Source organism: Oncorhynchus tshawytscha, linkage group LG16, assembly GCF_018296145.1.
Source record: "Oncorhynchus tshawytscha isolate Ot180627B linkage group LG16, Otsh_v2.0, whole genome shotgun sequence".
NCBI classification, from domain to species: Eukaryota; Metazoa; Chordata; class Actinopteri; order Salmoniformes; family Salmonidae; genus Oncorhynchus; species Oncorhynchus tshawytscha.
Window position 1 is genome coordinate 44,207,283 of NC_056444.1, and position 25,954 is coordinate 44,233,236.

The window sequence follows — 25,954 nt, forward strand, 5'->3', positions numbered from 1 at the left end:
ATAGAAATGACAGAGAATAATGTAGAATAGCTGCTATATGCAAGCATTGGTGCAGGTCTGTGTGACCCCACCTTATAGACATAGAGCTCATGGCTCTCATCTGATAGCGTGGTCCCATCCTCCCTCATCAAAGGAGTGAAGGAAAAACCAAACAGCTTCTTCTCCCCTTTGTCTTTAGCTGAGGAGAGACAAAGGCATTACCGAATAGTTTATACCATCTACACAGCATAGACAACACCATACACAATTCTGTTCATAACAATAATATTTTAAGTCATGTTGACCTACTGGAGCAGTGTCTGAACTCGAAGCGCAGGTGTGATCCTCTGAAGCGGTCAATGGGGATGGGTAGTTTGATCATCTCACTCCAGCGAGGGCTGTTGTTGTGGTAGAGGACAAAGGACCGGTGCTCACTTGTGTTTGGCTCCCCACTACCCAGACTGATACAGTCCTGATGGTGGGAACAGAGAGAGGACAGGTACTCTTAATTTGATCACTGTTTTGCGGCGGCAAATGTTCCTGCGTATCAGCAAATTTAAATGAGCCCTGTGATTTAGATGCCGTATGTTCACTGATTTAGATACGGTCTCTTTCTCACCATGCAGGGGCAGTCAAGTAATTCAGACCAGTGCCAGCTGTCAAGTGTAGTCAAAATGCAGCCATACAGTAGACTACACCTAAACTGTAGCCTATCAAAACTACTCACACACAGGCCTAATATCAGATGTAAAGAAAATATGAAATTGAGAATAGTGAGGCAGCCTATGGAATGGAGTGCGACTGACTGAAAAAGAAAATGGGAAAAAAAAGCCCAAGATATTTTAGATCTACAGTTATACCCTGAGTGTACAAAACATTATGAACACCTTCCTAATATTGAGGTGCACCCCCTTTTGCCCTCAGAACATTCTCAATTCTTTGGGGCATGGACTCTATAAGGTGTTGAAAGATTTCCACAGGGATGCTGGCCCATGTTGACTCCAATGATTATAAACTCAGCAAACAAAAGGACACGGTCTTTCAAAGATATTTGGATTTTTACGAATTAACTTTACAGATCTTCATTGTAAAGGGTGTTAACACTGTTTCTCGTGCTTGTTCAATGAACCATAAACAACAAATGAACATGCACCTGTGGAACGGTTGTTAAGGCACAGTTATGAAAACATAGGACACTAAGGAGGCCTTTCTACTGACTCTGAAAAACACCAAAAACAAAGATGCCCAGGGTCCCTGCTCATCTGCGTGAACGTGCCTTAGGCATGCTGCAAGGAGGCATGAGGACTGCAGATGTGGCCAGGGCAATAAATTGCAATGTCTGTACTGTGAGACGCCTAAGAAATCGCTACAGAGAGACAGGAAGGACAGCTGATCATCCTCGCAGTGACAGACTACGTGTAACACCTGCACAGGATCGGTATATCTGAACATCACACCTGCGTGACAGGTACAGGATGGCAACAACTGCCCGAGTTATACCAAGAACGCATAATCCCTCCATCAGTGATCAGACTGTCGGCAATAGGCTGAGAGAGGCTGGACTGAGGGCTTGTAGGCCTGTTGTAAGGCAGGTCCTCACCAGACATCACCAGCAACAACATCGCCTATGGACACAAACCCACCGTCGCTGGACCAGACAGGACTGGCAAAAAGTGCTCTTCACTGACAAGTCGCGGTTTTGTCTCAACAGGGGTGATGGTCGGACCCTTGTTTATCGTTGAAGGAATGAGTGTTACACCGAGGCCTGTACTCTGGAGTGGGATGGATTTGGAGGTGGAGGGTCCGTCATGGTCTAGGGCAGTGTGTCACAGCATCATCAGACTGAGCTTGTTGTCGTTGCAGGCAATCTCAACGCTGTGCGTTACAGGGAAGACATCATCCTCCCTTATGTGGCACCCTTCCTGCAGGCTCATCTTGACACCACCCTCCAGCATGACAATGCCACCAGCCTTACTGCTCGTTCTGTGTGTGATATCCTGCAAGACAGGAACGTCAGTGTTCTGCCATCGCCAGCGAAGAGCCCGGATCTCAATCCCATTGAGCACGTCTGGGACCTGTTGGATAGGAGGGTGAGGGCTAGGGCCATTCCCCCCAGAAATGTCAGGGAACTTGCAGGTGCCTTGGTGGAAGAGTGGGATAACATCTCACAGCAAGAACAGACTAATCTGGTGCAGTCCATGAGGAGGGGAGATGCACTGCAGTACTTAATGCAGCTGGTGGCCACACCAGATACTGACTGTTACTTTTGATTTTGACCCCCCTTTGTTCAGGGATACACTATTCAATATCTGTTAGTCACATGTCTGTGGAACTTGTTCAGTTTATGTCTCAGTTGTTGAATCTTGTCATGTTCATACAAATATTTACACATGTTAAGTCTGCTGAAAATAAACGCAGTTGACAGTGAGAGGACGTTTCTTTTTTTCCTGAGTTTACAATGAGTGAGAAAGTTACAGGCACACGAATATCATACACCCCCCCCAAAAAAAAAAAATGTCTTGGGGGTATGATATTTGTGCGTCTAACTTTCTCATTCATTATTATTCACGGTTCATTCAGGACTATCTGTAATCATAATAGCATCAACACTAATGTAGAAGAAGTGTTTAGAAACATACTCTATTCTTATTTATAATAAAAGTGACTCCAAAATGACAATACATTATTTATATTGGGCACAAAGCAATCTGAAACACAACCAAAGTGTGTTAACTGGCGCCCAGTGGACCTGCAGTTAAGGCTCGCACACATGCACAGAATTTGGATATAGCTTTTGTCTGTCAGTCGTTCAGGGCGCTGTGTTTTAGGTACCACCTGCTGTAGGTGCCTGACTACCTCCATTTGTCTTGCGGTTCCACATGTAAAATCAGTGTGCACTCTGTTTGCAAATTACATTCAGAGGTGCTAAGTACTCTTGACCAGCAAACACTATTGGTGTGTCTGAGCCCTAAGGTACAATGTTGGTACGGTAGTGCATTGTATATAAACACTGCTTACAGCTGCCCCCTGGCGGCGATTCTACATATTTCTTCAGGTGATCAATTCCTCATGCTGTAGGATTATTTTCCTCCTGCGACGAAATGGGTCAAATAAAGATTCAACATCTGTAGCTGGATGGATAAATGAATGGATGGATGTATAATGGTGTTATAGTCTATCAAATTATCGAAATAAAAAATCCCAAACAACTACGACAAACCAACAGAAATATTCTCTCTTACCTTGAGTGTGTCCCCATCAGCGTAAAGCACATAGACAGTGACCTCAATGTTTTTCTGGACACTCTTGCCCCCCCTCTCAAAGTCCCCACGCTCCAGGGTCAGGTACAGGTCATTACGAGTGTCACCTAGGATACGGGCACAGTCAAACCATGACGTTAGGCACTAACACAGTGGTCAGTTTTAAACTATTCTCTCAGGCCTTCCCAGATACAATGTCACTACTGTTCAGAGGAACAGGCCTTCCAAGCCTAGTACAAAACCTGTGCCATATGCTGTGAATAAAAGTTTCATGAGCACGGAATTGTTCGTTTACCTTTAATTATACTCTGTTTTTGTCTTCTATAATTTAACTGAGCCCCAAGTGATCCTGGGGTAGCACAGATGAGTGTGAACATGATGAATAAGGATGCAGCGATGACACCAAACATTATTGTTCTTGTCAACAACAAAAAATTGCCCTCCTGAGCTGTAATGTACACACTAGCTTATAACTGTCTCAGCACCCCTTATGAGGTCCGTGCTTAATGGAAAATATAGAAATGACTACAGTGAAAGAAGATATTGCACTTATTTATAAAATCAGATTACTGTTATTAACAGTACCAGTCAAAGGTTTGGACACGTACTCATTCAAGGGTTTTATCTTTATTTTAACTATTTTCTACACGGTAGAATAATAGTGACGACATCAAAACTATGAAATAACACGTGGAATCATGCAGTAACCAAAAAAGTGTTAAACAAATCAAAATATATTTGAGATTTTAGAATCTTCAGCAGCCACCCTTTGAGTTGATGACAGCTTTGTACACTCTTGGCATTCTCTCAACCAGTTAAAAAATATAGTTATAAAATCTATTTTGATTTGTTTAACACTTTTTGGGTTATTACTATTTCTTCACTACTATTATTCTACAACATAGAAAATAGTAAATATAAAGAAAAGCCCTTGAATGAGTAGGTGTGTCCAAACTTTTGACTGGTACTGTATGTATGTATGTATGTATGTATGTATGTATGTATGTATGTATGTATGTATGTATGTATGTATGTATGTATGTATGTATGTATGTATGTATGTATGTATGTATGTATGTATGTGTGTGTGTGTGTGTGTGTGTGTACACTGTAGTATTAAATCTCAATTGAGGCCTAGAAGAGGAATGCTGCATGATGAAACAAGTTGAAATAAACATGTGAGAGAAATGCACACATCTCACAGAAGCGCACACACACAACTTACTTTATGGTCCTTTACTCCTTTATTCTTTGAAGACCTCAGTTATTTGTTTACAAATGGTCATGGTTTTAGCCTCTGACCAAAATGTTGTCAGAAGTATAGAACTGCCGCCTACATTCTCCCCAGTACAGACCTAACTGAAATGTGTTTATTTCAAGTGAAACATCTGGTTGTGAGCATTTTGGTGTCTGGTGTCCAACTGGGTCTGTCCAACTGGTGTCCTCCTGAACATCTGGTTTGCTTCTGACCCACTGGAATTGTGATACAATGAATTATAAGTGAAATAATCCGTCTGTTAGAATTGTTAGAAAAATTACTTGTGTCATACACAAAGTAAATGTCCTAACCGACTTGCCAAAACTATAGTTTGTTTACAAGAAATGTGTGGAGTGGTTGAAAAACAAGTTTTAAAGACTCCAACCTAAGTGTTTGTAAACTTCCAACTTCAACTGTATGTGATCAAATCAAAGTTATTTTGTCACATGCTTTGTAGACAACAGGTGTAGACTAAGAGCAAAATGCTTACGGGTCATTTTCCAACAATGCAGAGTTTAAAGATAAGTAACAAAATAAAATTGAATCGTGTACAAATTTTGAATTGATTATGTTTTAGTTCAATATTATATCTGTTTGGGCTTTTTGCGGTCATTTTGCAGTCTTCAAATTATTTGTTAATATTTTCCGGCCCCCTGATCATCCACTCAAGATCGCACCATGACTGAACAAATCGCACCATGACTGAATCTAGTTAATGATCCCTGCCCCCTACCCCTGACCTGGCACAATGATGTCAGGGAAGCCCAGTTTGTGTGTAATGGCCAGGGCCCTGCTGAACATGGCCCGGTTCTATCATCCTACCCCCTACCCTTCACCTGGCATGATGACATCAGAGAAGCCGAGTTTGCGCATGATGGCCAGGGACCTGCTGAACACAGCATGATTCTCCCTCCTGATCTGATCCAGCTCCCCCCGCAGCAGCTGTAGAGAGATGATGAGGCCTGGGGAGGTGGAGGGAGGGAAGGAGGGAGCACGCAAGCAAAAGGGGGGAATAGAGGAAGAGGATGAGAGGGAGGAGAAGGAAAAGGGAGAGATAGAAGAGAGAAAGAGGGTGAGGGAAGAGGGGTATTTAAGGGACGTTAAGAGTGCGGGGGAGGTAGAGACAGGAGCATGGATGGAGAGATGGGAGTCAGAGCACGGAATAGGAGAGAGAAAAAGTGGTTGGTGTTAGGAATAGAAAAACAGAGGAGAAGGGTTTTGTAGCAAGACAAGATGACTGAATTCAGTGACTCACATTATGCTGTAGAAATATACCAGTGAGATTCTGAGAAAAAAAACACTGAGGGACATAAAGATGTTTGTAGTACAGACATTCTATCAGTCCAACTAAAACGAACTGACATACCTAACCACAGATAATACAGTATATCCTCTATCTCCTGGACATATGCAGTTAAACATCAATAATAACAGCCCTTTCCTTCAGCTTAACCTCAATGCGGATTGTCATGGTCATGGTGATCAATACTCAATCTTCGAGGACAGACAGAGCCAGTAATGTATACATCTCATAACACGTCTAAAACGTTCTTTTCACCTTACCTTCTTTCTTAGTTGGTAATTCACACCCTTTAACAACATACAATGTCCTAGAATTCCATTTAAATGTAGTCAATTTAGGAGATTGTCATTTCAATTCAAGAATTGAAAACTGCCATTTATCTTCGATGCGGATGACTCATTTCCAATTTTTACTTCCTGAATTGACTGAATTGAAATGGAACTGACCCCACAGATGTACAGTCCTGAATGATGCCATCATATGTACCATAGTTGGTGCTTGGAGCTGAGTACTTGGTACTAGACTTGCGGATGATGTTCTCGTGGATCTGAAACCAGTCGTTCTCATTATTACATCTGGAGAAAAAGAGAAGATGGAGAAAAGCATTAACGACACACACATTAGAGGGGGACAGATGGATAGATTTGGACGGTTGCCGGGGGACTAACTGAACAGCATGTCCCAGAAGCGTTTTCCTCCGGGACAAAAGGTACCAGCTGGGGGGGACGCTATCAAGCAGCATATTACCCCAAACTCACAGGCCACTAAGCTGAGCTGACAGCAAGTTCTCTCCTCTCCACTAGGAGAGGAGGCCCAAGGGCCCCTGGGAGAGGCATGGGGGGAAACGCACATGCTGAAGCCTTATCGGAGGGGACAGTTTAGGAGGCAGCTCTGTGCTCACAACGCTGCTTGCTTTTTCTGAGACATGTGCAAAGGGCTAATTATAATCATCATCATAAAAATAGTTCATTTTATAATGCACAATTTCTTTAGTGTACGGTATCAAGCCGTTTCAAGGCAAGATACATTATATATATACAGAAGTATGTGGACACCCCCTCAAAATTAGTGGATTCGGCTAATGCAGCTACACCCGGTGCTGACAGGTGTATACAATTGAGCACACGGCCATGCAATCTTCATAGACAAACATTGGCAGTAGAATGGGCCTTACTGAAGAGCTCAGTGACTTTCAACATGGCACCGTCATAGGATACCATCTTCCCAACAAGTCAATATTGTCAAATTTCTGCCAAGCTAGAGCTTCCCCGGTCAACTGTAAGTGCTGTTATGTGAAGTGGAAATGTCTAGGCGCAATAATGGCGCTACCGCGAAGTGATAGACCACACAAGCTCACAGAACAGGACCACCTAGTGCTGAAGCGCGCATTGCGTAAAAATGATCTCTCCTTGGTTGCAACATACACTACCGAGATTCAAACTGCCTCTGGAAGCAACATCAGAACAAGAACTGTTTGTCGGGAGCTTCATGAAATGGGTTTCCGTGGCCGAGCAGCTGCACACAAGCCTAAGATCACCATGTGCAATGCCAAGCGTTTGCTGGAGTGGTGTAAAGCTAGCCACCATTGGACTCTGGAGCAGTGGAAACGCATTCTCTGGAGTGACGAATCACGCTTCACCATCTGGCAGTCCGACGGACGAATCTGGGTTTGGCGGATGCCAGGAGAACACTACCTGCCCCAATGCATAGTGCCAACTGTAAAGTTTGATGAAGGAGGAATAATGGTCTGGGGCTGTTTTTCATGGTTCAGGCTAGACCCCTTAGTTCCAGTGAAGGGATATCTTAACGCTACAATTACATTGTAGATGATTCCGTGTTTCCAACTTTGTGGCAACAGTTTGGGGAAGGCCCTTTCCTGTTTCAGCATGACAATGCCCCCGTGCACAAAGCGAGGACCAGTGATTGGTGTGGAAGAACTTGACTGGCCTGCACAGAGCCCTGACAACCCATCGAACACCTTTGGGATGAATTTGGAACGCCGACTGCAAGCCAGGTCTAATCGCTCAACATCAGTGCCCGACCTCACTAATGCTCTTGTAGCTGAATAGAAGGCTTTCCATCTAATAGAAAGCCTTCCCAGAAGAGTGTAGGCTGTTATTGGAGCAAAGGGGGTCCAACTCCATATTAATGGCCATGATTTTGGAAGGAGATATTCGACTAGCGGGTGTCCACATACATTTGGCCCTGTAGTGTATGTGGGGAAAGAGCATTTAAAAGAGCATCAGTGCCACAGTAGAAATCAGTAGTGTCGGGCTAGGCCACATCCAAAACACATGATACAGACCCCTGAGGATGACAGAGGTGGAGGAAGAAAGGAGGAGGATACAGGAGAACAGACAGTAAGGGATGTGCTATAGCTATCTGTTGAGTCACTGAGTCAGAATGCTTCATTCGGTGTTATTTTCCCCTTCTACTCCTCATCAAGCTTTGTCCTCTAACTTTGTTCATTTGTCTAAGTGTCATCTCCATCATGGTCTCATACACACACACACACACACACACATTCTCTCTTTCAGTCTTCCTTTCTCTCTGCCTCTCTAATCTCTTCATCACTTGGCGGGGGTACAGGAGTGTCTCTTGAGTGGTGCCTAACAGAGGGAGCCAGATTCACATCACACCAGGAGCACAATCTTAGGCCCTGGTTGAGCAGATATTGATTTTCCAGAGGACACTTCATTATCATTCTGGTCCAAGTGCACAACACATCAAAACAGTCAAGCTCTTGGTATTTACAAAGACTCCAGCTACATACGGTATAGTATGAGGTATCAGCAAAAGAGCAGTTTAGTATTTAAAAAAAACATTAGTTTAAATGTTAGTTCATGTGCATTGTCCCCGTCAAATAAATAAATACATTGTAAGTCGCTGTGGATAAGATCATCTGCTAAATGACTGAAAAGTAGAATGCGAGTCAGGATCAGACAGTGACTCACGTGTAAACTTTGAGCACAAAGTCCTTCTCCTCTTGGAGGTCTGTGATGGTGTGGAACACGTCACTCATGGCCAGAGCAGCACAGCCGTACGGTCTCCTGTACTGCACGTGGGGCGGACCCTTCTTTGAGTCATTCAACAACATACGACCTGGAGGCAACATCAACAACAACGCATTAGCTCGATATGAGGAATGCTACTTTCCAAGGTTTCCTGGAATGAACATTGTGATAATTCTGTTACTCCATCTCACATAGGCTTACCAGTTCGTATGACATGTGCAACAATGTACAGGTCTCTCTTCAGGTCTTTACTGCTCAGATCCTAAAAATAAAACATAAACCCACTATTAATAAGAAAATACTGGAGCTTTACTCAAAGCACATGGATGTGAGGCATGCGTTTACGTACACAACACATTATTTACTTACATTTGTTGCTGTTTTACCGTGGTTGCTGTTGAAAAACATATCTAAGAATAGCTCATCTAAGCTAAAATCCTATGAGCCATCATCTAAGGGTGTAAAGCTGAGAGTTACCGTGAAGAGAGCACAGAGACGGTCCACCTTCTCTGGGTTCTTTGGTCCTCCACTTTTGTTCAGTCTCACCATAAACTTCTCACTGAGGAGGAAGACATATGTTACAGTACATGAATCAAGGCACACTGTTTTTCATTTACTCATTCAACCAAGTAGTCCCATTGAGATCATTCTACTTTGCGAGTGTAAGAAACCTGGAACTTCACAATGTGGTGCTGTCTGGGTGTAAATGGGTCACATGAGGGAAAGGCCTTGCGCTGAGTAAGGGTGACATGTTGTGGGTGTGGTGTGTGTCTACTATGCCCTCTAGCACTTGCTCGACTTGGGTTGTTTGAGTGTGTGTGTTCTGCATGTGCATGCCCTGTGTGTGTATGAGTTGTGTGTGTGTCCGTCCTGTATGTTTGCTGTGTGTGTACTGGAGCCCTCCCTCCAGTACCGGGTCTGCTCATTGTCACATGTATCATAGAAGTAAAATAAGATGTCCTGTGGCTCCCTCTCAAGTAACTGACCTGCTTGCTTTTGCACAAGTGCCTGTAGAGGTTGTGTTCGTGTGTCCGGTGTGTGTTTATTTAGTGTTGACCGTGCATATACCTGATCTGTTTGTTGTCACGGGTGTCGTAGAGGGAGAAGAAGACATCTGCCTCCTCGCTGATGGTGTTGTAGGTGAAACTCTTCAGGTTGATGAAGAGGTGGTGTTGCACCGGAACACGGCAACTGTCTCCATGGCGCTGACGCACGCTGTCGCCCTGAGAACGATCGGACGACGAACACTAACAAGACAGGTCCTTACTGAGGGGCAAAGCTCTGACTACACTGCACACATGCTACGTCTATCTACCCTTCGAAGGTTGTCACTGTGTGGTAGACATGTTCGTGGATGCGTTTTGTCACCTTGGTGATGGTTCACATTGAATGGATTTGTGATAGTGTTGATGGTTAGTGATCATTCAAAATGGTGGCATGGGTTTTGTCAGTAAAGTGATGTCAAATTAGTTCTCATGCATATAGTGTATCTCCATCCATTATCTAGCTACCGCATAGCGGATTCTATTGAGTTCATACCTGGTTTGTGCTTGGCTGGCCACAGTGTCTGCTGGATGCATGCTGTGGGGTACATAGAGAAGAGTGATTTTAGTTTAGTCAAACATTCTATTCATGATCAAGACACTAGTTCCTCACAAAAAGCCCACACCTGTTGTATAGTACTGTGCAATAGAGGCATGAATTCTGATAAAAAGGCGCCCACCAATTTTGCCTAGAGGTTGCTTCAGTGAGCAGTATCCCCAAAATAAGTCCACATGAGGCAAAGCATGAGCCCATGGGAGAGGAGAGGACAAAGCACATATCTCCCACACACACACGCACAAACCTCTCTGCTCCACAAACTAAGAGATCTCTTTTACTCCCACCTGAAGAGGTGCCAAGGCCTGTGTAACCTGCCAAAAACAAGCTCACTTTCATCGACCTAGTGAGGAGGCTTTTGGCAGGGATGAACCACACTGTTGTTTCTGGACAGAACACTTAATGCACTAACAATCTGCCTGCAAAGCCGATAAAAATAGCACAGGAATAAAAGGCGACTGCAAGGCAGTCGCCTTTTATTGGGGCGGCAGGGTAGCCTAGTGGTTAGAGTGTTGGACTAGTAACCGAAAGAATGCAAGTACAAATCCCCGAGCTGACAAGGTACAAATCTGTCGTTCTGCTCCTGAACAGGCAGTTAACCCACTGTTCCTAGGCCGTCATTGAAAATAAGAATTTGTTCTTCACTGACTTGCCTAGTTAAATAAAGGTAAAATAAAATAAAAAGTAGGAGACGGTATTAGACCAGCATATTGACCCTCCACTATTGGTCAAGACTGGGTCTCCTGTTTCCAAGACGGCCTCCCCCAAAACATGACATCTGCGTCTGAGCAGTGATTACACTTTCCTAATTCTGGATCAGGCTGAGAAATTCAAAAATCGCCTTTTACTGGGGGTGTACACTTAGCTTACAACTCCCTAATACGTTACTACAGCTTATTCCAAATTCCAAGAGCGCATTTGGGATATATCTTATTTATAGAATTGTGTCTCAACTATAGATGTGGTTAGTTTACATAACCCAGACTGTAGTATTGCAATTACAATAACCAAAACTATTGTTTTTTCAAATCCTCTCACAGGGTTGTCACAGTGCATCTAGTGAACATTCAAGTTTTGGTCACGCGCTCAAACACCCTTACTAAGAAAATGCATTACAAGACACATACATTCACAAGTGTACAAGGCAGACAAACACAAATCATACAGCACACACAGATTCCAACATACATTTGCATAAAACACACTTGTCAGTAAATACAAAAAATACAGTAATTCACAACCCACACACGTACATTAAAATATTACCACACAAAGGAAGAACAGTTTTAGTCAAATATATGGAAGTACCCTGTGCCTGTAAAATAATATTCAATTCATAAATACATTATAATAATGCACATCACTGTTCTCTTATTTCCCAGGGGTTTGATAGGGGAAATGATGTGTATACATTTGCATTCACACATAACACCCATATAGAATGGCCATGTATAGAATGCAACATTAATACCTCCCTATGTTGAACATACCATTTTGTAGAGTTCAGATGCACTGATATGATCCGGATCCACCATTTCAAACTCCTTTCTTGGAACAAGGTCCAGGCCAAGGTGCCTGTTGAGAGAGAGATGAGGAGAGAGAGAAAGAAGAGCCAGCGAGAGGTGGGAGGCAACAAATCATAACATTAACCATCATAGAACACAGAAAAAGCATTTCCTCTTATCTAAAAAAAATGCCCCTTATACATCTTAAATACTCTTATAAGCAAGCATAGAAGGCATTTAGGTATTGTTCAGAAAGCTATTATTAAAGGGATACTTCAGGAATTTTGCGAAAGCCCTTTATCTACAATCTATGAGATGAACTCATTGATATTATTTTGATGTCTGCGTGCAGTTTGAAGAAAGTTGCTAACTAGCGTTAGTGCAGTCGCTAATTTGCGTTAGCGCACCTCCAGTCATTGCATCAACTCTAGTTAGCATTGGCTGGCGAAACCACATCTAACTTCCTTCATACTGGATGCAGAGACTTCACGGTATCCTTGAGTTCATCTGGCTCCTCGTTCAACTGGTTCTCGTGCGTCATTGCCAAAATTCCGAAATATCCCATTTGTAAACAGGGTTTGATAGCTAATTGCCTTTTATACTTGCAAGAGCATGAGCACCTGGCTTTGTCTGAAAGTGGTGGTGCATATTTTTGTTGATAAAATAATTTGTTCATATTTTTTGGAATTGCAGAAAAACAATTTCCTGCAATTTTACACTGTTTCTTCACAGGGGAATCCATATTTATGAACAGAACAACTACTTGAACATCTTGAAGAAAAATCTGGCCTTAATGGGCATGTGTATAATATCCACCCGGCACAGCCAGAAGAAGACTGGCCACCACTCAGAGCCTGGTTCCTCTCTAGGTTTCATCCTAGGTTCCTGCCTTTCAAAGTGCTTCTACATCTGCATTGCTTGCTGTTTGGGGTTTTAGGCTGGGTTTCTGTATTGCACTTTGTGACACCTGCTGATGAAAAAAGGGCTTTATAAATACATTACATTGAAATTTGATTGACATAGGATTTGCCACAACAAATTACATTGAAAATGTGTTTAATGACTAGATTACTAATCTACTCCCTTCCCTGAAAGTCCCACCCCCAATAATTAATCCTTAAGAGTCCATAATCTAATTAACATAATACAAATATCCCCATCAAAATCTGTCAGTTTAAGCTAGAGATCATGTATATATATATTTTTTGCATGGGCCCGCATCTCAATCCATTACATCAGCGGTGGAAAGTGACAGAGCTACAGCGCTGTTTGTAAGAGGAAGAGACATCCTGAAATCTGTCTTCTCAAGAAAACATCTGTAGTATCTGAATGGTTTGGCCTACTGACTAATATGGCCACTATTGAGAGACGAGACTATCAGGAGCACGATGGTGTTCTCCGTTTTGCTCTACAACCCCCACAAGCCCCTCGGGACTCGTCTGCCAACTTCTGTCTGTAGCATCTGAACTGTTTGGGCTACAAACTACTTTAACCCCACTCTGGAAAGGGGAGACTCCGTTTTGCTCTACAACCCGATTTGCGGGCTGTTTCCTGGTCTGACAAACAGCGCTGTAACTCTGCCACTTTCCACTGCAGACACGACAGGCTGACATAGGGGTATGTGGTGGATTGAGATGCAGCCCATGCAACAAAAAAAAAACATCTCAAGCTTAAAAACTGAAGGATTTTCATGGGGATTCGAATATTATGTTAATTAGATTGATGCAAGGGGGCGTCAATAGACTTAAGGATTAACCGATTGATGTTGGGAAAATATATGGCAACAATGCACAGTGGTGTTAAATGCCTGCAGGTGCCTTTGGATTTTAAAACACCAGTGGTGCAACTAGTGCTTTCTAACTGAACCAAAAAAGTGGCATGCAGGAGGGAGGCAAAAAAACTTTCAAGTGGGACAAACCATTCATCTTGAGGGGGTGCAAAATGCAATCTGTTAATTATATAATAAATAAAGTTGACATATCCATCTTAGTACAGACTAGCTAAAAACATGACTAATTATTGAAAATGACAAATTTTCCAATGGATCGTGACACTTTTCTGGTAAAAATGCGGGGATGCAGCTGCTCCATTTTCTCCATTGCTCAGGTGCCTGAGAGCCCAACTATGACCTCGCTCTCTGTAGTCGACGTGAGTAAAACCTTTTAACAGGTTAACATTCGCAAGGCCAGACGGAATACTATGACGTGGATTGAGAGCATGCACTGAACAGCTGGCACATGTATTCTCCTATGCCTGACCCGGTCTGTAATATCAACTTGTTTCAAGCCTGTAGCACTCACATCTATAGTCCTGAAATGCTTATCATTCTGGCTCATACCAACACCCTTATCCCAGAAACCCGAGACCCACTCCAATTTGCATACCGCCCCAACAGACCCACAGATGATGCAATCTCTGTTGCACTCCACACTGCCCTCACCCACCTGGACAAAAGGAATCCAGTTAAAGTCGGAAGTTTACATACACCTTAGCCAAATACATTTCAACTCAGTTTTCACAATTCCTGACATTTAATCTAAGTAAAAACGTCCATGTTTTAGGTGAGTTAGGATCACCACTTTATTTTAAGAATGTGAAATGTCAGAATAATAATAGAGAGAATAATTTAGTTCAGCTTTTATTTCTTTCATCACATTCCCAGTGGGTCAGAAGTTTACATACACTCAATTAGTATTTGGAAGCATTGCCTTTAATTGTTTAAGATGGGTCAAACACCTCGGAGAGCCTTCCACAGGCTTACCACAATAAATTGGGTGGATTTTGGCCCATTCCTCCTCACAGAGCTGGTGTAACTAAGTCAGGTCTGTCGGCCTCCTTGCTCCCACACGCTTTTTCAGTTATGCCCACACATTTTCTATAGGATTGAGGTCGGAGCTTTGTGATGGCCACTCCAATTCCTTGACTTTGTATGCTCGGGGTCATTGTCCATTTGGAAGACCAAGCTTTAACTTCCTGACTGATGTCTTGAGATGTTGCTTCAATATATCCACAATTTTTCTTTCTCATGATGCCATCTATTTGTGAAGTGCACCAGCCCCTCCTTCAGCAAAGCACCCCCACAACATGCTGCTGCCACCTCCGTGCTTCATGGTTGGGATGGTGTTCTTCAGCTTGGCAAGCCTCCCCCTTTATCCTCCAAACATAACGATGGTCATTATGGCCAAAGAGTTCTATTTTTGTTTCATCAGACAAGAGGACATTTCTCCAAAAAGTACAATCTTTGTCCCCATGTGCAGTTGCAAACTGTAGTCTGGCTTTTTTATGGCGGTTTTGGAGCAGTGGCTTCTTCCATGCTGAGCGACCTTTCAGGTTATGACGATATAGGACTTGTTTTACTGTGGATATAGATACTTGTGTACCTGTTTCCTCCAGCATCTTCACATGGTCCTTTGCTGTTGTTCTGGGATTGATTTGCACTTTTCGCTCCAAAGTACGTTCATCTCTAGGAAGCAGAACTCGTCTCCTTCCTGAGTGGTATGACGGCTGCGTGGTCCCATGGGGTTTATACTTGCGTACTATTGTTTGTACAGATGAACGTGGTACCTTCAGGCGTATGGAAATTGCTCCCAAAGATGAGCCAGACTTGTGGAGGTCTACAATTTCTATTCTGAGGTCTTAGCTGATTTCTTTTGATTTTCCTATGATGTCAAGCAAAGAGGCACCGAGTTTGAAGGTAGGCCTTGAAATACATCAACAGGTACACCTCCAATTGACTCAAATTATGTCAGTTAGCCTACCAGAAGCTTCTAAAGCCATGACATAATTTTCTGGAATTTTCCAAGCTGTTTAAAGGCACAGTCAACTTAGTGTATGTAAACTTCTGACCCACTGGAATTGTGATACTGTGAGTTATAAGTGAAATAATCTGTCTGTAAACGATTGTTGGAAAAATTACTTGTGTCATTCACAAAGTAGATGTCCTAACCGACTTGCCAAAACTATAGATTGTTAATAAGAAATTTGTGTAGTGGTTGAAAAACGAGTTACAGAATTAAGGTTTTTGTTTCTGGCCATTTTGAGTCTGTAATCGAACCCACAAATGCTGAAGCTCCAGATACTCAACTAGTCTAAAGAAGGCCAGTTTTATTGCTTCTTTAAATCAGCACAACAGTTTTCAGCTGTGCTAACATACAGTGGGGCAAAAAATTATTGTCAACCACCAATTGTGCAATTTCTCCCACTTAAAAAGATGAGAGAGGCCTGTAATTTTAACCATAGGTACACTTCAACTATGACAGACAAAATGAGAAAAGACAATCCAGAAAATCACATTGTAGGATTTTTAATTAATTTATTTGCAAATTATGGTGGAAAATAAGTATTTGGTCAATAACAAAAGTTTCTCAATACTTTGTTATATACCCTTTGTTGGCAATGACAGAGGTCAAACATTTTCTGTAAGTCTTCACAAGGTTTTCACACACTGTTGCTGGTATTTTGACCCATTCCTCCATGCAGATCTCCTCTAGAGGAGTGATGTTTTGGGGCTGTTGCTGGGCAACACGGACTTTTAACTCCCTCCAAAGACTTTCTATGGGGTTGAGATCTGGAGACTGGCTTCTTACGAAGCCACTCCTTCGTTGCCCGGGCGGTGTGTTTGGGATCATTGTCATACTGAAAGACCCAGCCACGTTTCATCTTCAATGCCCTTGCTGATGGAAGGAGGTTTTCACTCAAAATCTCACGATACATGGCCCCATTCATTCTTTCCTTTACACGGATCAGTCATCCTGGTCCCTTTGCAGAAAAACAGCCCCAAAGCATGATGTTTCCACCCCCATGCTTCACAGTAGGTATGGTGTTCTTTGGATGCAACTCAGCATTCTTTGTCCTCCAAACACGACGAGTTGAGTTTATACCAAAAAGTTATATTTTGGTTTCATCTGACCATATGACATTCTCCCAATCTTCTTCTGGATCATCCAAATGCTCTCTAGCAAACTTCAGATGGGCCTGGACATGTACTGGCTTAAGCAGGGGGACACGTCTGGCACTGCAGGATTTGAGTCCTGGCGGCGTAGTGTGTTACTGATGGTAGGCTTTGTTACTTTGGTCCCAGCTCTCTGCAGGTCATTCACTAGGTCCCCCCGTGTGGTTCTGGGATTTTTGCTTGGATTAGCTAACACAACGTGCCATTGGAACACAGGAGTGATGGTTGCTGATAATGTGCCTCTGTACGCCTATATAGACAATCCATTAAAAATCAGCCGTTTCCAGCTACAATAGTCATTTACAACATTAACAATGTCTACACTGTATTTCTGATCAATTTGATGTTATCTTAAATGGACAGAAAATGTGCTTTTCTTTCAAAAACAAGGAAATGTCTATGTGACCCCAAACTTTTGAAAGGTAGTGTGTTATATATAAATAAATAAATACACACTATATTGTACATAAATATACAGGGCTTTCAGTAAGTATTCACACCCCTTGACATTTTCCACATTTTGTTGTGGTACAACCCAGTCACTGCAAAGATACAAGTGTCCTTCCTAAATCCGTTGTCTGAGACGAAGAAGGAAACAAATCAGAGATTTCTCCATGAGGCCAATCATGACTAAAACAGTTACAGAGTTTAACGGCTGTGATAGAAAACTGAGGATGGACCAACAACATTGCAGTTAGTCCACAATACTAACATAAATGACAGTGAAAAGAAGGATGCCGGTATAGATTTAAAATATTCCAAAACAAGCATCCTGTTTGCAATAAGGCACTAAAGTAAAACTGCAAAAAATGTGGCAGAGAAATTCAATTTATGTCCTGAATTCAAAGCATTACGTTTGGGGCAAATCCAACACACAATGCGGTAGCCACATCATTTTATGGGTATGTTTGTGATCGTCAAGGGCTAGTGAGTTTTTTTAGGATAAAAAAAGAATGTAAAGAGAGCTAAGCACAGGCAAAATCCTACAGGAAAACCTGGTTCAGTCTGCTTTCCAATAGACACTGGAAGGCAAATTCACCGTTTAGCAGGACAAGAACCTAAAACACAAGGCCAAATATACACTGGAGTGGCTTACCAAGACGACATTGAATGTCCTGGAGTGGCCTAGTTACGGTTTTGACTGAAATTGGTTTGAAAATCTATGGCAAGACTTAAAAATGGATGTCAACTTGGCAGAGCTGGATGAATCTTTAACAAGTAATATGCAAATATTGTACAATCCAGGTGTGCAAAGCTCTTAGAGGCATACCCAGAAAGACTCACAGCTGTTCTAACATGTATTGATTCAAGGGTGTGAATACTAATTGAAATGAGATATCTCTGTATTTCATTTTCAATTCAATACACGTGCTAAAATAAAAATATGCTTTCACTTTGTTATTATGGGATATTGTGTGTAAATGGGTGAGGAAAAACAACAATTTAATACATGTTTTGTTAAGGCTGTAACACAACAAAAAGTTGAATAAGGGGTATGAATACTGCAGCCACACAGTAAGTCAAAAGTTTGGACACACCCACTCATCCAAGGGTTTTTATTTATTTTTACTATTTTCTACATTGTAGAATAATAGTAAAGACATCAAAAAAGTTTTAAATCAAAATATATTTTAGATTCTTTAAAGTAGCCACCTGTTGCCCGGATGACAGCTTTGCACACTCTTGGCATTCTCTCAATCAGCTTCACCTCGAATGCTTTTCCAACAGTCTTGAAGGAGTCCCTACATATACTGAGCACTCGTTGGCTGCTTTTCCTTCACTCCGCGGTACAACTCATCCCAAAACATCTCAATTGGGTTGAGGTCGTGTGATTGTGGAGGCCAGGTAATCTGATGAAGCACTCCATCACTCTCCTTCTTGGTCAAATAGTCCTTACACAGCCTGGAGGTGTGTTGGGTCATTATCCAAAGGACAGATTTCCACCGGTCTAATGTCCACCGCTCTTGTTTCTTGGCCCAAGCAAGTTTTTTTCTTACTATTGGTGTCCTTTCGTAGTGGTTTCTTTGCAGCAATTCAACCATGAAGGCCTGATACACACAGTCTCCTCTGAACAGTTGATGTTGAGATGTGTCTGTTACTTGAACTCTGTGAAGCATTTATTTGGGCTGCAATCTGAGGTGCAGTTATGTCTAATGAAAGTATCCTCTGCAGTAGAGGTAACTCTGGGTCTTCCTTTCCTGTGGCGGTCCTCAAGAGAGCCAGTTCAAGATGATAGCGGGATGAACAGGCCGTGGCTCAGGTCCTTGATGATGTTCTTGGACTTCCTGTGACACTGGGTGCTGTAGATGTGCTGTAGGGGAGGCAGTGTGCCCCCCGGTGATGTGTTAGACTATGCACTCTGGAGAGCCCTGCATTTGCAGACGGTGCAGCCCGACAGGATGCATCTGTAGAAGTTTGTAAGGGTCTTAGGGGCCAAGCCAAATTTCTCCAGCCTCCTGAGGTTGAAGAGTGCACCTTCATCACCATGCCGTCTGTGTGAAGGGACCAATTCAGGTTGTCAGTGATATCCACGTAGATGAACTTGAAGCTTTGGCTCTCTCCACTGTGGCCCCATCAATGTGGATTGGGGCGTGTTTTCTGCCCTCTCCTGTAGTCCACGATCAGCTCCTTCATTTTGTTGAGGAAGTGGTTATTTTCCTAGCACCACTCCACCGGGGCTCTCACCTCCTCCTTGTAGGCGGTCTGATCATTGTTGGTAATCATGCCTACCACGGTTGTTGACAGCAACCTTGATGATTGAGTTGGAGACATGGGTGACCATGCAGTCATGGGTGAACAGGAAGTACAGGAGGGGGCTGAGCACGCACCCCTATGGCGCCCCCGTGTTGAGGTTCAGCATGGCAGAGTGGTTGTTGCCTACCTTCATCACTTGGGGTCATCCCATCAGGAAGTCCAGGACCCAGTTGCACACAGAGGGGTTCAGTCCCAGGGCCCTGAGCTCAGTGATGAGCTTGGGAGGGCACTATGGTGCTGAAGGCTGAGCTGTAGTCTATTAACAGCATTCTTACATAAGTATCTCTCTCCTCCAGGTTGGATAGGGCAGTGCAATGGCAATTGTTCAATCAGTGGATCTGTTGGGGCGATATGCAAATTGTAGTGGGTCTAGGGTGTCGGGTAAGGTGGAGGTGATATAGTCCTTAACTAGCCTCAAAGCACTTCATGACCGTTGTTCTGCCCCTGAACAAGGCAGTTAACCCACTTTTCCTAGGCCATCATTGTAAATAAGAATGTGTTCCTAACTGACTTGCCTAGTTAACTAAAGGTAAAATAAAAATAATAAAAATGACAGAAGTGAGTGCTACGGGACAATAGTAATTTAGTTCAGTTACCTTCAATTTATTGGGTACAGGAACAATGGTTGACATCTTGAAGCAAGTGGGGACAACAGATGGTGATATGGAGAGATTGAATAAGACATCTGGGCCGGTGGCCTTGCGAGGTTTAACGCCCTTAAATACCTTACTCACGTCGAACATGGAGAATGAGAGCACAGTCCTGGAAGCAGGCGAAGGTGTGTAACTCGTCCGGGAGCGAGGTGTCGGTGTCCGCAACGTGGCTGGCTTTCCCTTTATAATCCATGATTGTCTGGAGTCTCTGCCACATACACTGTGTACAAAACATTAAAGATACCTGCTCTTTCCATAACAAACTGACCAGGTGGATCCTGGTGAAAGCTATGATCTCTTATTGATGTCACTTGGAGTTAAATACACTCCAATCAGTGTAGATGAAGGAGAGGAGAGGAGACAGGTTAAATAAGGATTTTTAAGCCTTGTGACAATTGAGACATTGATTGTGTTTGTGTGCCATTCAGAGGGTGAATGGGCAAGACAAAATATTTAAGTGCCTTTGAATGGGGTATGGTAGTAGGTTGCCAGGCACACCGGTTTGTGTCAAGAACTGCAACACTGCTGGGTTTTTCAAGCTCAACAGTTTCCCATGTGTGTCAAGAATGGTCTACCACTCAAAAATCCAGCCAATTTGGAAATCCAGCCAACTTGACACAACTTTCAGAAGCATTGGAGTCAACATGGGCCAGCATCCCTGTGAAATGCTTTCGACACCTTGTAGAGTCCATGCACAGCCGAATTTAGGCTGTTGAGGGTAAAAGGGGGGTGTATGACTCAATATTAGGAAGGTGTCCTTAATGTTTTGTACACTCAGCGCAAGTCACGTGTTGCCTCGGATTGCCTTACAGAGGTCATAGCTGGTCTGTTTGTACACGTCCATGTTCCCAGTCACATTGCCATGGTTAAATGTGGTCATTTGGGCTTTCATTTTTGCTTGAATGCTACCATCTATTAAAGTTTTTTGGTTTGGATAAGTATCGAATCGTCACAGTGGGAACAACATCCTCTATGCCCTTCCCGAGTCAGTGTATACATCGATACTATTCTCAGAGGCGACCCGGAATATTTCCCAGTCCGTGTGATCAAAACAATCTTGAAGCATAGATTCCGATTGATCAGATTATCGATGAACAATCCTTACCACGGGAGGTGTATTCTGGCTATAGGTGAGGAGGAGCAGAACGGAGGCGGGATCTGATTTGAAAAAGGGAGAGCGAGGGAGGGCCTTGTAATCAAGGTATATTAGTAATATTTTTATTAAACAAATCCAAGGGGGGGGGGTGAATACTTATGATACCCACTGTATAGATTATCTGGGAATCGCTTTGTATAAACAAATCTGCTAAATGACCATGTCAATACATTACATCTACATTATGTTCTGTAGCAGGATACAGTATTACAAATGCACACACAAACATGATATGGGCCCTGGCCCATGCGCTACACTACATCAACTCACTCGTTGCCCCAGTCCAGGCGCACGGTTATGTGGCGTTTGATCTCTCTGGTCTGGTCCTGGGCCAGGTGACCCTGGATGAGCTGCCGGCGCAGGTCAATGAGCTCATTCATCACATGACGCAGCTTGTGGAACAGGTCCACCTTGTGCTTCTGTGGGGATCACACACACACACACACAACAATATGATCAAAACAGACATATAACATAACAAATTGGCTCTTGGACATTCCCACAATACAGTATGTCTATATTGATCTGGACTCTGACGTTTCTATGTCAGTATCTCTATTCTTATGAGAGTTCCCTGGTCTGCTATGGAAGTAACAGCAACTCCAGCTCCAGGCACCCTCATGATTCAATCCATGGTTTTAAATAGACTTCCATTATGAAACACACAACTAAGCAACTAGCTGCTGTTAGATTGCAAGTGTTCCTCCTGACAGTAGTAGAAGGTCAGGGTTATGAGACTGTAATGAGTGTTAATGAAACACACTAGCATGGCTGTGTCATTAAATAATTATGCAGGAATTATACAGCTATAAAGGAAAATGGGTGTTCGGTGAAACCTGTTTCTCTGTTAACAAACAACCAACAAGGTTCTTTCTTTTCTACTGGAGGCTACATAGTTACCACATGAGTTCCACTGATAGAGCTAAAGTACCAGCACAATTAATTATACAAATAAAAATATATGTCCAACTCAGTCCTTACAGCAAATGTAGTTTTTCTCCATGATCATGGATAGCACTTTTAATTGAAGCATTTTATATTCCTCCCATTGGCCTGACAAGCCCACACTACCTCCCAGTTTTGTTTAGATAAGTGCAAAGTTTAACCGCATATACAACGTTCATGGACATTTAATTAGGGTAAACATTCCATGTTCTCAACCTGCTGGTGGCTGTAGGAAAACAACGATTTTAGTCAGAGCCGATTAGGCCTCTCGGTCGGCTGTTCTGTGAGGCCTAATTATGTACATTACAACAGATACACACTAATTCAAAGGCCATCGCTCCCTGAGGTACCACGATGCATTCTAATTGCAATATGCCTTGAGCGCAAAACATTAAATGAAAACAAATAAAAATGTGTAAACATCTAGCCCAGGGGTGTCAAACATATGGCGTGGGGGCCAGATCTGACCCGCGAGGAGGTCTAATCCGGCCCGCGAGTTATAAATATTATTCCAAGAACATATATATATATATACTTGCAAATGACTGAAATCAAATCCAAACTGTGTAGAAATGACAATGGACCTACATTATTAGTTTCTTCACTGTGTCCAGCTCACTAATAATCACCGAAATGAAAGCTAGAAAGTCAAGGAGCATAAAAATTCCAAGAACGATGGATAGAGGACCATTTATATATCTCGCGGAAATATAACCAATTTTCAGTGCAGCCCTACGGACCTCGAAGAAGGAATGCGGCCCCCGGGGAAAATGAGTTTGACACCCCTGATTTAGCCAATGATACATCCTGTTTTTATGGATGGTAACCGTGGTGACTGGCTACACTGGCTACCACACAGGGGGGCAGAGTGAGTGCCCGAAATGAGTAGTGTTAAATCAGTGGTTCGAATTTGTTGTGCTTGACAGGAAGTTACATCACCACAGTCCTGCCCTAGGCTCCTTGGCTGCTCTGAGCATGAGCAGTCCTCAGTGATAGGTTATGTAAAAAGTCGCTGCCAGCCAAGCTCGACAAAATCTCCCTCCCTCTGCTCAGGTCAAACCTCAGCTACGTATATCCCCCTGCCCCTTCCACACTTAGCAGGATTAGGGTTTATTTAGGTCTCCATAAACATTTACACAGTGGGAGGGTGATGATGATGCTGGCTGAATGTACAATACTGCATTGAGTTTTAAGATGACTGTATAATAGCCCATAACATAAACATTATCCAGGGACAGATCGGTGTTCCTTAGCCATCTCCTCTGACTGTCATTGTCATGAATGGCATGCCAACGATAGAAGAGTTGGCTACGGCACAGAGAGATCTGGGACCAGGTTAGGCAAAGAAGTATAGTAATGGCAGAGTTACATTCTGTGAAATTGCCTATGATAGCTATCTACTACGACATTATTTATAGACAATTACTATTTTGGGAGATACATAGGCAGGATAAGACGAAGAGTGGAATTACAGCCTATCTGACACGCTATGGGGAATCATGGGAAGGGGATGTATATACAATATGTTCAACCCCAATGGTTTTTGCTATCCCCCAGTCTTTTGCAAATAGACATGGCTTTTTCAGCTATTGAATGAGGTGAACACTGCATACTGCAGGTAAAAATGCATCTCATCAAATCTTTTGAGCTAAGTATGTAACGCAGGGGTGGGTGCAGCTCCTGTCCTCTTTCCCTTTCTGATCAACCACTCTTCTAACCCTGTACGTTGCATTTAAATGGAGTCCGTGTGAGGCGATACTGACCACGTAGAGTTGCTTCCACAGCACGCCCCATTCCTGCAGGGTGGAGGTGGTCTCAGTGATAATGGGATCTTCCAGAGGCACCACCGTCTCACACAGCCTAGGGTGAGACACACACAGTTATAGAAACAGAGTCAGACACTCGAAAACCTAAAACTGACACAGACATATCTGCCGACAGTACAAATAGAGAAAAACAAAAACACAATTGAACGAACCAACACACACACACTTCGATCACTGCCCTGTGCTGGCACTGTCATGACATAACTCTTTCATGATGGAAAAAACTATATTTCACTCAATTGTGAAATTAGGATTATAAAGGATCACTAGAGCAAAACCACAACGGACAATTTATATTTCAGAGTGCCAACCATGAGACTAAATGAAAGACAAGAGAAAGACCTTAAGCAGGAGAAAAGGAGAAGATAGCCAGGTTATGTTGTGAAATGTGGTTCTCTGCACTCTGGCTTTGGATTCTATAATGTATTGCATACATTTGTTCTATAGAAAACATGTCTAGTTAAAAACACAAGACAGTCCATCCATTACATAACAAGCCAGAATGATACTCTATAGCTCTGATGCACTGGGAGAACCTGTAAGTGTTTTCATATCATTAACTAGACTAAACTGCAATGCACATTTCCCAAATTCAACCCTTTGAGCAGGGAAGTGTAATAATGACAATTTCCAAGTCTGCACCTGTTTTAGAAGCAAACGAGAGCTCTCTGAATGTGTGTTATAAGTGCACAGGAGGGTGGTGATATAACACTATGAACGATCCTCCCAGTCCACACTGTCACTGATCCCTGCCTGCAGATCTAATCTCCATCAACACTGGCTGGTATAAGAGCTTGCCTGCCTCCCTTTGTCTTTGCACTGCCCTCTTTCTGCTTCCACTGCCATGAACAGCTTGTGTGCCTTAAACAGCAGCACAACTCAGATGACCACTGGTGTCGTGTGTGTGTGTGTGTGTGTGTGTGTGTGTGTGTGTGTGTGTGTGTGTGTGTGTGTGTGTGTGTGTGTGTGTGTGTGTGTGTGTGTGTGTGTGTGTGTGTGTGTGTGTGTGTGTGTGTGTGCATGCTTCACTGGCAGAGCAGACCTAATGCCGTTTAACTACAGATCCTCACAGATCAGTGATGAGGGAAACGAGGCAACAGAAATGGGTGGGACATGCACACACCACCCCATTGTTGATTAATACATCTTACCCAATGGCAGCTCTACAATATGTTGTGGAAAAGATAGAGCTTCCTTTGGCTTCCATTAACCAGTGATTCTCCACCTTATATCTGAAATTATTGGCACCCTTGATAAAGCTGAGCAAAAAAAGACTGTATAAAATAAATACAAATATTGAGCTGTTGTATGCAACGACAACAAAAACAAAAAGGGAAATTATACAATTTCTCAGAGAAAGAAAGAAACATTTCTGAGATTGGAGAACACATTGGGAGGGATCTTAGACAATTCCTCCATACAGAATCTTTCCAGATCCTTGATGTCCTTCGTCTGTACATTTTGCAAGGGTCATCACAGTCTCTGGACTTAAACCCCAGTGAAAACCTGTGGTTTGAATTGAACGGGGCAGTCCATAAGTACAGAACGAAGGACATCAAGGATCTGGAAAGATTCTGTATGGAGCAATGGTCTAAGATCCCTCCCAATGTGTTCTCCAATCTCATAAAACATTTAGGAAAAAGGCTCAGTGCTTTTATCCTTGCAAGGGGAGGGTGCTGGAGTATTGAACAGAGGGGTGCCAATAACTTTGACCCTCATCTTTTTTAGTTTCAACAAAATCTCTTTCTCTG

General features: G+C 42.9%; 1 protein-coding gene across 6 annotated transcripts in view; it reads right to left on the reverse strand.

Annotated features, from left to right (window-relative positions):
- LOC112215716 (dedicator of cytokinesis protein 3) overlaps positions 1–25,954 on the reverse strand; it is a 59,214-nt gene that overhangs the window by 21,879 nt on the left and 11,381 nt on the right. For 4 of the 6 annotated variants that reach the window (XM_042299195.1, XM_042299192.1, XM_042299191.1 and 1 more), the window contains exons 5-17: positions 24,141–24,237; positions 21,703–21,851; positions 11,904–11,988; positions 10,354–10,395; positions 9,883–10,061; positions 9,292–9,373; positions 9,016–9,076; positions 8,755–8,902; positions 6,287–6,375; positions 5,334–5,459; positions 3,222–3,346; positions 289–451; positions 72–178 (exon numbers count right to left, since the gene is read on the reverse strand). In XM_042299195.1, coding sequence (XP_042155129.1) covers positions 72–178; positions 289–451; positions 3,222–3,346; positions 5,334–5,459; positions 6,287–6,375; positions 8,755–8,902; positions 9,016–9,076; positions 9,292–9,373; positions 9,883–10,061; positions 10,354–10,395; positions 11,904–11,988; positions 21,703–21,851; positions 24,141–24,237 — 1,453 coding nt within the window. The remainder of the gene's footprint in view (positions 1–71; positions 179–288; positions 452–3,221; positions 3,347–5,333; positions 5,460–6,286; positions 6,376–8,754; positions 8,903–9,015; positions 9,077–9,291; positions 9,374–9,882; positions 10,062–10,353; positions 10,396–11,903; positions 11,989–21,702; positions 21,852–24,140; positions 24,238–25,954) is intronic. The other 2 variants (XM_024375032.2, XM_042299194.1) reach the window with 1 other exon arrangement.